Genomic DNA, 13,902 nt, shown 5'->3' with positions numbered 1-13,902 from the left:
AAATTGATGTGTCTCTGAGGCCAGAGGCCTTCTAATGAGAGGATGAAGACCACTCAGGGCATGTGTTAAGGCAGAAGTACAATCTAGGGTATGAATTATTCCCTAGGTTCCAGCCATGGGCGGCACGGGACACATGAACCCTCATCTCTTATTAAATGCAGGTTTTGTACCTATAAGTATTTTCAGAGTTAGGGGGCCATTGTTTTTAGGCAACCAACCACCAAAATCTTTGATATCTAATGAGGATGGTATGTATTTGACTGTTGAGCACAAGTTTATGAGGAAAATATAGGGAATGCCAAAGAGAAGGGTCAGCTTAATGAGCTACTGACTTCACACAGCTGAATGGAGGTCCTTTAGTCCTCTGTGAAGTTGGACCCTCCACTGAAGGACAAGATTTCAGTGAAGTTAACACTTAGTCGGTCTTCTATGTGCCAGGAAGCATAAGTTTTTTTACAGGTATTATATCACTTAATTCTTACGACAATTCTGTGTACTCTGGTTGTGATTCAATCTTAATTTATAGTTGTGGATCCCGACAGGTAGATACAGTACCAGCTTTAATAACTATCAACTCTTTGATGACTGTTCCTTCTATTGCCTTAAGGGCTGACCCTAGGATTTAGGTTATCATAAATTAAAATTTGATTTTCTTCACAGAAAATATTAGAGTAATAGGATTATCTGTTTATTCTTCAAATTTTGGGGAATCAAACATTTAGGGAAAAAAACAATTATCAACTCAATTTTGTTGCCTGTACATTGTGTAAACCCATATAGTTCCACCCACATACTCCGCCCTATCTTGAATTTTTTGAAAGCATGTCTCACATCATCACACTGTTTATTTAAACATAAACATGACCTTATTGCAGTTGAAAACCTTTGCATCCCAATAACTAACTGTTCACCAATTGTTTTAAGGTGTCATGAAATCCAGAAATCTGGGAAGTTTACAGTTCTTCAGTCTTGCTGTGGGTATGCTAAACCTTATATGATGAAAGAAGTAGGTGTTTGGGATTTCCTGGTTTCTAGTGCTCCTTCTTAATGAATATTTGTCCACTAAAGGTTTATAATGACAGCAGAATACAATGTCTGTGGCCTTAATAACCTGTATCTCTCTCCCTCTCTCTTTTTAATTACGAGAAACTTCATTTTGTAAACTCGAATTTTTGGACTAGGCTTATGTCCCTTAAGAAGGAAGTAAGATAAGGTCAATTCAGATGGAGAAAACAGCTGACTCTGGGGAAACTATATCTATTCGGGGAAGCCAACAAATCTGATGAGATAGTGGACTAGAGACAGATGTGAAGAGGCAGCACGTGGAGAAGAGATGTAGATTGCAAAATTTTGGAGTTGTGAAATTATGTTGATCTGGCTGAATATAACCTGGAAAGGAATTAATAGGCTGCTTTTACAATGCCTCCCTATTTTTTAAATGCTTTCTTTTTTAAAGAGAGTTTTATGTATTTATTTTTAGAAAGGGGGACAGAGAGGGAGAAAGAGAGGAAGAAAAACATTGATGTGAGAGTTAAACATTGGTCGGTAGCCCTGAGCGGGAATCAAACCAGTGTCCAACTTCCTGAACCACATCAGTCAGGTTGTGTCTCCTAATTCTTTAATAGGCACATATTTACAAGGCCACTGCTCTATTAGGTGGGGAATGGGCCCATAACTGAGACAAAGTGACTCTCGGGCTCCAATAACCAATTCTTTGCTTCAGTTTCCTTGCTTTTTTCATACGCTCATCTTATACTTCAACTTTCTGTTATAACTTTTCCTCATTGGCATCCACCCTTACACCTCCTAGCTTCTTCCTGGGGAAGACATTTCCTTTTGATGAAGACACATGCATTACTAGATCTGCCTTGGTTTCCTCCACTTTATTGTTCCTTAAGCTCATTTGATCAGATTTTTTTGCATGCTTCCTTTTTTCTCTAGATTAGATTTTAAACTCCCCCTGGATGGTTTGGCTCAGTGGATTGAGCGTCAGCCTGCGAGCTAAGTGTCGCTGGTTCGATCTTCCAGTCAGGGCACATCAGAGAAGGAAAACTCTGACTCCAAAAAACCTCCGCTGCCTTGCGGCATACCTCTTCAGGGGAAAGGCTAAGGGAGTAAACCCCGACAGAAAATCCGGAGCCGGAGTCCCTAAGGCGGTTTGACGTTGTAGTCAACACCGGCAACTCCTGCGGCGCACCTGAAGCCAAGCTGTATTGACTCCGTCTTTCCCTTGGACCCTTCAGCTGCGAAGAGAGGGGGGGTCTGCTGCATGGGCAACAGCAGACCCTCCATATCACCCTGCCCAGGCTCTGTAGCTTCAGCTTCACTGGAGAGGACACTCCAGCATCATTGCAAGATGTTGATTCAACACGGGAGGAGACAGATAACGTGTCACTCCCGAGTCGGACTGCACAACCATTCTCGGCGGTGCAGATAGACCCTTAAGAAGCTACACCATCGTCTCTCGAGACGGACGGCTGCCGCCGCCGAGATTTTAAACTGGAGGGAAAGGATTAGAATGTACACTTCTTAAAAGCCTCTGACTATAGCTTAGATTAGGGTCAGCAAACTATATAGCCCAAGGCCATATCAGATTCAAAAAGGGCCCACAAGTGTTTTATAAATACGTTTTATTGGAACAGCGATACCATTGTGCCATCTGGTCTATGGCTGCTTTCACACTGACAGCTGAGCAACTGTCCCTGAGACCACAGGGCCCCCAAAGCCTAACACATTTACTATCTGCTCCTTCACAGAAAGTTTGCCGACCTTGCTTAAGACTAGGGTCTTGCATGTAATAGAAACTCACAAATGTATGTGAAAAAAAAAAAAGTTTTTCCTTTTTAAGGCACGTCTTGGCTTAATTCCAAATTAAACAGATTCTCTGAAAAGAAGAACATTCAAACCAATGGTCTGCTCTCTACAGGTTTCTTTTATAGTTAGCAGAGTTGAGTTTTAAGGACGTTGTAAAAACAAACAAAAACAGATGCCTGGTGAGAAAAATATACACATTCTTGATTCTGGCCTTCGTTGATCTGCTTTTGTGCCAGACACTGGGTTTGGCTTCACTTTTCAGCTCTCTCTCTGGGTAGCTCTAAGACCTTCCCTAAGTGTTTTTGAGTCCTATACCCTCTCTGACCCTGGAAGGAATAGCAGTTATTTCCTGTGGTCTAGTTTACCTTCTAGCCAAATGTATAACTTGCCTGTGTGATGTGGCATATGCTAGTGAGTGTGAGGTAATCCTCATATAGGGAGCAGGTCCCTGGGGAGCATATCTGTAGGACTCAGTGAACTGAATGCTATTTATTTGGTAAACATTCTGGGCCTGGGAACTGCTATCGAGGTCCAAGTCATTCCCCACTGAGCAGACTGTGACAGGTTCAGACTCTGGACATGTGTCCCTTCTCATGCATGTTTATGAGGATATATATATCTGATATGCATGGCTGGATTTTCAAAGCGCTTCAGTGTAAATCCCAGGTATCCCTTTTCAACTCTGAACTTCCCAGTATATATATCATTTAATGCAGTTTTTCTTCTGTTCGTTTGTTTCTGTTTCTCCCCCTTCAAGCCCTCCTCTGTCAGGGAAGCAAAGAAACTAGTAAGCTAGAGGGCTAGAGACAGATGTGAAGAGACAGCACGTGAAGCAGAGGTGGTGACTGCAACATTGTTGGAGCTGTGACATTCTTTCACCTGGCTGAATGAATAGAATCAGGACAGGAACGCGGAGTTCAGGGGAGATCAGTGCCTAGTTCTGCCTGGGGACAGCCTCTCATTGGTTATGCTGATGCGCAGGCCCAGCACAAAGCTCTTGTTTCCTGCTGCTTCATTAATCCTTGCTTTCGTGTTGGCTTCTATCTCCTCCTCCGGTCACCAAGGTTGGAACATCACCTAGAGTCTCTACCCCTGCTCCTACAACTCCAGCACCCACGCAGAAACTCAAGACAGGTAAACTGCTGTGTTCCTGAGGCCAGAGCCCTCCTAATGAGAGGCTGTAGATTACCCAAGGCATTGTGGTCAGACACAAGTCAAATTCAGGGTAAGGTTTTTTAGATGGCTTCCAAAAGAGAACTGCATCGTGTCTGTGAACCCCCATTCCACATTACATGCCCTTTTTGTATAAATGGTTTCAGAATGAGGAAACCTGTTAGTTTTTCAGTCAGTTCTCAGTGGGATACATTATTAGCCAAAACACCCCAGACCACTGATCTTTGGCATAGAATGAAAATGGTGTAGATTTGGCCTTGTTGAGCAGAAGTTTATGAGGAAAATACAGGGATACACAAAAGAAAAAGGATCAGGTAAATGAGATTCAGTCCTCACAAGGAGCTGTGAGTTGAGATCCTTCAGTCCCCTCTGAAGTTGGATCCTACCCTTGAGGATAAGATTTCAGTGAAGTTAATGTTTATTCTGTCTCATATGTCAGGAAGCATGCTGAGTTCTGTGCAAGTGTTACATTACTTGATTTCTTAGGACAACCCCACGTACTATCGGTGCGATTAAGTCCTACTTTTTAGTTGTGGGTACTGTCAAATGGATACATAACCAAGTTTTTTTTTTTTTTTTTAACAATTTGAAGAACCTTTATTGAAACCAACATTCAAATAGTATCTCAAGGGTAAAATTTTGTTTCAGCAAAACCAACTTAACAGTTCCTACATAACCAAGTTTAATGATTGTCCATTTAATCTTTTGGAATATACATTGTGTAAGCATATATAGTTCCACACCTACCCTTTGCCCTACCTTTGATTTTTGAAGTGTATCTCTTTTCGTATCATAGCATAGCTTGTTGAAAAATGAAAATGACCTTATTGCAATATGAAAATATTAGCATCCCAATAACTCTTCACCCACTGGTTTTAGGAATTTCATGAAATCCAAATATCTTGGGAGTTTACATATTTTCCACTTTGAGGGGGACATGCTAAGAGCCTTATCATCTGATGAAAAAAGTAGGGGGTGATATTTGGGGATTTCCTGGTTTATGCTCTCCTTCTTAATAAATCTCCATCCACTAAGGTCTCTTGTTGACAGTAGAACCCAATACCTGTGGTCTCAATAACCTATATCTATTTTTCTTTTATAATTAAGAGAAACTGTATTATGTAATCTCCCAAGTTATCAACTTGGTGTTTGTCTTTTTTATGAAGGCAAGAAAGTTAAGGTCAATTCAAATGGAGGGAACAGCTGACTCTGTGGCAACTGTATCTGAGAGGCAATTTCGGGGAGGAAAGAAACTGGTGGGATAGAGGGCTAGAGACAGATGTGAGGAGGGAGCAGTGAAGCAGAGATGGTGATTGCAATATTGTTGGAGCTGTGACGTTCCTTCGCCTGGCTGAATTTTTAAAAGTAACGCGGCAATGAAGTAGGAGTCTTCAATAGGTGGGTTAATTCCAAGGCAGCTGCTGTATCCAGTATAAAGCAGGTCCATGACCGAGCCGCAGTAACTCACAGCTTCCCCAAACCAGTTCTTTGCTGACGTTTTCTTGCATTTACACAGGCTGAGTTTACTCTTCATTCTTCTTGTAAGGCTTCTCCTCACCAGCAACCCCCCTAGCATTCAGTGGAGGATACTTACCAATGAATCAGACAAGCTGGATAGACAATCTGACTAGGTATCCTCCTCTTAATTGTTCCTTATGCACCTTTGATTGGATTTCTTTTTGCATGCTTGCATTTTTCTGAAGATTCGATTTTAAACTGGAGAGAAGAGATAGGCTTGTACTCCTTTTTTAGTCTCATGCTACAGCTTACATTAGGGTCGGCAAACTATAGCCCAGAGACAGACCATATTCAAAACAGTCTCACGAACAGCCTTATGAATAAAGTTTTATTGAAACAGTCATACCTAATCATTAAACTATCTTGCCCATGACTACTTTCACACTGGCACAGTTGAGCAATTGCCACTGAGACCATAGGACCACCAGAGCCTAAACATGTGCTATCACGCCCTTTACATAGTTTGCTGACTCAAGTACTTGTTGAAAAAACAGTTCTTTCTTCTTCAAGGCAAGAATTGGCTTTATTCCAAATTAAAGTGGATCCCTTAAAGAAGAGCTTTCAAATCAATGGTCTCCTACGCAAAGTCCTCCTTTCTAGTAATAGAGTTGAGATTCAAGGAAGCTTCTTGCAGGATAAAAAGGTGCCTTGTGAGGAAAAAAAAAAGTATACCTTCCTTTTATTAAAGACTATTTATTTATTTTTAGAGAGAGGGGAAAGGAGGGAGAAACGGGGAGAGAAACATCGATCTGTTGCCTCTCTCATGCCTACAACGGGAGACCTGGCCTGCAACACAGGCATGTGCTCTGACCGGGAATTAAACCAGGAACCTTTCGGTCTGCAAGCTGATGCTCAATCCACTGAGCCATACCAACCAGGGCAAAAAGCATACATTCTTGATCAGGCCTTCATTGATCTGCTTTTGTGCCAGGCACTGTGTTCAGACTTAATTCTAGTGCCAGCTCTCTCTCTCTCTCTCTCTCTCTCTCTCTCTCTCTCTCAGGGTAGCTCTGAGATCTTCCGTAAGTGCTTTGAAATCCTAAATCTGCTCTGTCATGGAGAGAGCCAAAGTTATTACCTGTTATCATCTCTTAGTTTCACAGTGACCATTAATGGCCTAATTCACCTTTCAGCCAAATGTATAATGTATACACTGTCTGTGTGATCTAGCATATATCGGTGGTGTGAGTTAATCCTCATTTAGGATGCAGGACTCTTGGGAGGGTAACCTCAGGACCGACCTGAAATGCGGGCTATGTATCTAGTAAACACTCTTTGTCTGGGGCTACTGTTTAAATCTTAGTCATTCACCATAGAGGACAAACACAGGTCCTGGCTGTAGACAGTTTCCCCCACCACATCAATGTGTATAAAGATACATAAATCTGATATGCCTGGCTGGTGTTTTCAAAGTGCTTCAGTGCGTAACCCAACTAGCGTTTTTCACCTCTGAACCTCCTGGAATATATACATTTCGATGCAGCTGTTTCTGTTTCTGTTGTCCTCAAACCCTCCCATGTCAGGTCGTAGTAGGCTGAGGACAAGCACTTGGAGTTCAAGGGAGGTTAATGTCCAATTCTATGTGAGACAGTCTCTCAATGGATGTGTGTGTGCACAGGGCCAGCACAAGCTCTTGTTTCCTGCTGCGTCATTAATCCTGCTTTCATGTTGGTTTCTAGCTCCTCTTCAGGTCACCAGTGCCCCATCACCTAGGGTCTTCACCTCTGCTCCTACAACTGCAGCACAAACAGCGGACCTTCTGACAGGTACACTGATGTGCCTCTGAGGCCAGAGGCCTTCTAATGAGGGGATGAAGACCACCCAGGGCTTGTGTTAAGGCAGAGTTACAATCTATGTTAACAGTTCTTCCCTGGGTTCCAGCTAGGAACAAGCTCTTTAAAAACTTGTCCCATATTACATGCATCTACTCTACCTATATGTATCTTCAGAGTGAGGGGATCCATTATTTATTAATTTGGATTCTTAAAGGGATTGACTTATCATTAGCCAACCCCCCGCACCCCCAGCCTGTGATATTAGACATCTAATGAGGATGATGTGGATCTGGCCCAGCTGAGCACAGGTTTATGAGGAAAATATAGGTAATGCCAGGGAACAAGGGTCCAGTTAATGAGAGTCTGTCTTCGCAAGCAAATCTGAGTGGAATTCCTTTAGTCCTCTCTGAGGTCGGACCCTCCTCCTAAGCATAACACGGGTTTTATTGAAACAGCCGTATCCAGTCATTATACTCCCTGGTCTATGGCTGTTTCCCATGGAGAGAGCTGAACAATGGCCGCTGGGACCACAGACCCCCAAACCCTAACACTTTCTGTCAGGCCTTTTAAAGAAAGTTTGCTGACCTGTGCTTTACACTAATGTGTTGCGTGTAATGGACACTCACAAGTATTTGTTGGAAAGAAGTGTTTTGGTTATGTGGATGTGCAGGCCAAGCACAAGCTCTTGTTTCCTGCTGCTTCATTAATCCTTGCTTTCGTGTTGGTTTCTAGCTCCTCCTCCGGTCACCAGTGTTGCCACATCAGCTGGGGTCTCTACCTCTGCTCCTACAACTTCGGAACCAACACCAACGCCAAAACTTAACACAGGTAAACCGATGTGTCTCTGAGGCCAGAGGCCTTCTAATGAGGGGATATAGAGCACCCAGGGCATGTGTAAGACAGGGTTACAATCTGTGCTAAAGATTCTTTCCCTGGGTTTGTTCCATCTGACCCCAGGTGTTCTGTGAAACCTTGTCCCATGTTATATGCATCTACTGTACCTGTATGTATCTTCAGAGTGAGAGGACCCATTGTTTTTTAAATCAGATTCTCAAAGGGATTGATTTATCATTAGCCATCCAATGAGGAGGATGTGGATTGGCCCAGCTGAGCACAAGTTTGTGAGGAAAATCTAGGTAATGCCAGGGAAGAAGTGTCAGGTTAATGAGATTTTTGTCTCACCAGCAAATCTGGGTGGAGTTCCTTTAGTCCTCTCTACTTGGACCTTCCACTCAAGGATAACCAGCCCAGCACTGGTCTTATATGAAAGTTTTATTGGAAGAGCCATATCCAGTCATTATCTGGTCTATGGCTGCTTTCACACTGACAGAGCTGAGCAATAGCCGCTGAGACCAGGGCCTCCCAAACCCTAACACTTTTTGTCTGGCTCTTCACGCAAGGTTTGCTGACCTGTGCTTTAGACCAGTGCCTTGTGTGTAATGGATACTCCCAGATATTTGTTGAATAAAGCTTTTTTCCTCTCAAGGCAAACATTGGCTTGATTCCAAATTATACTGACTCTCTCAAAAGAACAGCTTTCAAATCAATGGGCTCCTATACAAGTGTTCTTTTTTATACTTAGCTTAGATTTAAGAAAGCTTCTCATAAGGAAAAAAAAAGGTGCCTGAAGGGAAAAAAAGTACCCATTCTTCTTTTAAAAATTATGTTTTGAATACAGGTAACATACATTATTATATTAGTTTCAGGTGTACACTCCCATGATTTGACATGATGTAACTTACTAAGACTAATCCAATAAAGCTGGCACTCATCTGACACCATACATAGTTATTAGAATATTATTGACTATATTTCCCATGCTAAAAAATACATATTCTTGAATCAGGGTTTCATTGATTTGTTTTTGTGCAAGTCACTGTGATTGGGCTTAATTTTAAGTTTCAGCTCTCTTTTTGAGACTATCCATAGAAGAGGCGTAATGCTATACCCACTCTGAGTCTTTAAAGACTCAAAGTTATTACCTTCTAACGAAATGTATGTTGCGTTAATTCTCCCTGTGATCTAGCACATGCTAATGAGTTGTGGGTTAATCCTCATTTAGAGTGTATTTTTTGGCAGGTACACTCACAACTGACTGAGCTGAATGCTATTTATTTGGTAAACATTCTGGGTCTGTGGCTACTGTTTAAGTCTTAGTCATTCACCACTGAGAGGACAGAAACAGGTTCAGGTTCTAGACATTTCCCCCACTCATCAATGTTTACGAAGATTCACAAATCTGATGCATGGCTGGTCTTTTAAAAGTGTTTCAGTGCTATTCCTGGGGAACATTTTTATTTTGAACATCCTGAAATATATACTTTTCAATGTAGTTTCCTTTTTGTGAGCAGGTTCTCAAGTTCTCTCTCATTCAATTCTAGTAGACCAAGGATTAAGAACTGTTAACTTCAGCCCTGGCTGATGTGGCTCAGTGGATTGAGCGCTCGCCTGCGAACCAAAGGATTGCTTATTCGATTCACCGTCAGGGCACGTTGCCTGGGTTGTGGGCCAGGTCCCCAGCTGGGGGTGTGTGAGAGGCAAAAACACATTGATGTTTTTCTCCCTTCTCCTCTCTCTAAAAATAAATAAATAAAATCTTTTAAAAATTTTAAAAAAGAACTCTTACTTCAGAGAGATTAATGCCTCAGGGAGATTAATGCCCAGTTCTCATAGGTTGAGTTGATGTACAGCACAAAGCTCTTGTTTCCTGCTGATTGATTAATCCTGCTTTCATGTTGGTTTCTAGTTCCACCCAAGGTCACCAGTGCACCATCAACTAGGGTCTTCACCTCTGCTCCTACAGCTACAGCACCCATGCAGGATCTTATGACAGGTGAACTGATATGTTTTTGAGTTCAGAGGCCCTCTAATGAGAGGAGGTAGACCACCCAGTGTATTATCTTAAGGTAGAAGTACAATCTATGATTAATGCTTATCCCTGGGTTCCACATGTGAGTTTCACAGATTCTGACAATCTCCATTCCAGATTATATGTACCTTTTGTACCTATAAGTATTTTCAGCATAAAGAGATCCATAGTTTTTAAAAATCAGGGTCTCAAGGGCATTCATTATTAGCCAAAAAAAAAAAAAAAAAAAATCCCCAGACCAATGATCTTTTTTTTTTAATTTAATTTGCTGATTTTTGGGGGGAGAGAGAGACGGAAACATCGATTTGTTGTTCCACTTACTTGTGAATTCACTAGTTCATTTTTGTATGTGCCCTGACTGGGAATTGAACCCATCGTATTGGTTCAATTCTCTAACCCACTGAGCCACTCGGCCAGGGCCCCAATTATCTTGGTTAGTTAATGAGGATTATGTGGTGTTGGCTCAGTTGAGCACAGGCTTATCAGGACAATTCAGGGAATGCCAGGAGACGGGCCAGAATATGAGATTGTTCCCCACAGGGAACTTTGAGTAGAGACCCTTTAGCCTGTCCTTATGCTGGAGTCTCATCTGAAGGATAAGATTTCAATGAGTTATCATTTACTCTCTCTCTCTTTTTTTTTAAGTATATTTTATTGGTTATGTTGTTTGCTCTCTCTATGTGACAGGATTTATGCTAAGTTCTCTCTTTTTTCATTTTACAAGTTTTTATTTATTTTTAAAAATACATGTAACATATAATATTATATTAGTTTCAGATGAACAATCCCACGATTAGACATTTATATAACTTAAGAAGCAATCACCCTGATAAATCGAGTACCCATCTAACACTGTGTACAGTTATTACAATGTTACTGACTCTATTCCCTGGGCTGTTCTTTACATCCCGTGACTATTCTCATGGGCATTATGCACTTAGGGGGATCCGAAGGGTATGAAAAGTGTGAAAAGTTTCTGTCTGTCGATGATAATCTAGACCATCATCTATATCAGATTTAGTCCTAACAATAAAATACCTAGAAAGCAGTACAATGTCTTAATGTTCTTTTGAATATATTTCTAAGAAAGAATTGAAGGCAATTCCTGGTTTTAGTTTTGTTGTTTGTTTTTATTGGGGGTGGATGGAAATTTTCCTCTACAGATAGAACACAGCTCTTCCATTCTTTTTATTGCAGAAACTACTTCATCTTCTCTGAAGCAGGCAACAGAAACCCAGCCTATCACACCACAGGAAACAAACACGACCGGCTCATCATCGAGCTCTTGCCCGACAGGTAACTTCATTTTCTTCCCTGAGGACCGAGAGCATTCACGTTTTGATAATCATTGCCGTGCTGTTAACATACGATTGGACACGAGTGCCGACACTGACCCTTCCAATCAGCTATGTGACTTGAACAAATGTCTCCCCCTCTCTGAATCTGGTTCCATCACTTGTAAAATGAATGGAACGTCCCTGATCGTGTATATCCTTGTGAGGGTTAAATGAGGTGAAGAGCTTGGGACGTAGTTACAATAGCGAATACGACTATTACCAGACGTCCGACACAAAACCTGACTCGCATAGGTAGCCTGTGTGATCTGAGAACATCCACGTGCATGTCTCTGTTTTTCTAAATGACACAAACTAGTCTTGACCCCACATTTTTGTATTACTGGGCTGGCTCCCTTGGGCCAGAGCTGTAAAACAATTAAACCCAGACCAAACTAGTCACCTGTGTTGGCATTTGGCCTAAGCTCCAGAACCTCGATACATCTAGGAGACTCTGCCTTGTGTGGGCTGCAGGTGGACACTTAGAGGTGGTTTGAGGCCACCAACACCAGCACCAAAGACAGAGGCCCGCCCCACGGAGAATCTGCTATTCGCTTCCAAAAAGTCTCCCCAATCCTCCCCTCTCTGGGCAGGTCCCATGTAATCTCTCCTCTTTTGAATTGGAAGAATGGCCTGCCTTTCCCACAGTGGAGGAAGGTGATCCTGAAGCCTGTTCTCTTCCCCAGCTAATGGTGTGGCCAGAGTGGTGAGTGTGGGGAGTGCCGCATGCTGACCCCTTTGCAACGCAGAGGTGGCTGTGTGTCCCTGTGCTAGTGCTGTGTCCAACAAGGCCACACCTTGCAAACTCCTCCTGTGTACGGCACACTGTACTCGGGAGCTTCCGATCTGTAAGACCCCCTCATGGCCTACCTGTTGCCAGTCATTCCTGGAAGATGGTTAATTTAGAATGGACCTGCAGTGAGGGTCCCAGAGGGACCCGTTCTGTTGGGATCAGATAATGGGGGCATTTGGTTTTGAATGTGAAATCCTCATGTGAACTGTTTCCAGACACATAAGCGGAGTGAAAATAGATAAGAACACAAGGTAACAGCAGGAGGAGCAGCTGCACCCACACTTCTAGGGCTGAGAGGAGGAAGAAAGTAGGAGTGGGGAATCACTTTGTAAATATCATGTCACTATAACCTGGGGAAGGTGGAGCTTTCCGAGGTAGGAAGAGACGTCGAGGCAGCTACGTCCCCGTCTTGGCTGAGTATCTGAGGCTCTCGAGCCAAGTCTCGCTGTTCCCATGTCCACCGTCTGTGGGTGGTGGCTTCACAGAAGTGGAGACTCTTAGGTCTGGGAGGGATCTGGGCTGCAATACGGCCCGCCACGCACCTTTGACAGTGTACGTGCCAGGGAACTTTCGTACTTTATCTCAGTTACTTTTTCAGTGGAGGCCTTACTCATTGCCATTCCCAGATTGGTGAGGCCCTATGGCTGTGTGTTGGGGACCGCTCCCAGGTCCTGGCTATGTGCCAAGGGCATGTTGTTGCACCCTCACTGGATATTTATGCTGACTGAAAGGCAAGATGTTTGGAAGTCATTGCACAGTGCCTCCCCGCTCCACACTGCTCCTTTTTTCAAAAAAAAATTGTTTTTACATAATCATTTTTAGAGAGAGGGGAAGGGAGGGAGAAAGAGAGGGAGAGAAACATCACTGTGTGGTTGCCTCTTGCAGGTCCCCAATTGGGGACCTGGCCTGCAACACAGGTATGTGCCCTGACCGGGAATCTAACCTGTGACACTTTGTTTGGTTCGCAGGCTGGCACTCAATCCACTGAGCCACACCTGCTCCTTTCTTTATGCCATAATATTTCCTAACAGCTGATATTTACCTTATATGATGTTAAGTACTTTACATATATCATCTAATTTAACAACTTTATGAGATGGGTCATATTAATAAGTTGTAGTTATAGTTTAAGGTTACCCTAGCTAGCAATATATGTTTATATGTATGCAACAGACCTTGATTAAGGTCACACTTTTAAGGGACATTTTCAAATTTGAACTCAATCTCATCTGACTCAAACCCAGACTATTTTTTCTGGGTCATCCAGTTCTATAACTGAGGACTTACTTAAGGTCAAACACAAGTCATGAACACAGCCTAGACTATAGATATTGCCTCAGCCTAAATATTGCCTTCGGCTAAAGTAGTCTCAGAATGAGTAAAACATAAACACAGAAATTATGTAAAGATATTGGAAAATACAGTTATTTCAATTTCACTACTGCTGAATTTCTTTTTTTGCAATTATTTTTTTTAATTTAATTTTTATTGTATTTTTTCTGTTACCATTTAATCCCCTTATACCCCCACCCCCAGCAATACCCACAGCATTGCTCATGTCCGTGAGTCCTCTTTCCCTTTAGCTCAATCCCTCCACCTCTAACATCCCCCCGAAGCTGTCTTCCC

General features: G+C 42.5%; 1 protein-coding gene and 1 non-coding gene across 2 annotated transcripts in view; both read left to right on the top strand.

Annotated features, from left to right (window-relative positions):
- Positions 1-13,902, top strand: part of LOC150000917 (T-cell immunoglobulin and mucin domain-containing protein 2-like) — a 31,956-nt gene that overhangs the window by 9,833 nt on the left and 8,221 nt on the right. Inside the window, exon 5 of the mRNA XM_090290265.1 lies at positions 11,347-11,445. Within this exon, the coding sequence (XP_090146391.1) occupies positions 11,347-11,445 (99 nt within the window). The remainder of the gene's footprint in view (positions 1-11,346; positions 11,446-13,902) is intronic.
- On the top strand, positions 580-720 carry LOC150000918 (small nucleolar RNA SNORA79). The gene has a single exon (XR_016513847.1). It is a non-coding gene; the product is annotated as a small nucleolar RNA SNORA79 (small nucleolar RNA).

This window comes from Furipterus horrens, unplaced genomic scaffold (assembly GCF_987537825.1).
Source record: "Furipterus horrens unplaced genomic scaffold, mFurHor1.1.pri manual_scaffold_10, whole genome shotgun sequence".
Taxonomy (NCBI): Eukaryota; Metazoa; Chordata; class Mammalia; order Chiroptera; family Furipteridae; genus Furipterus; species Furipterus horrens.
This window is presented reverse-complemented; position numbering and strand designations above follow the sequence as displayed.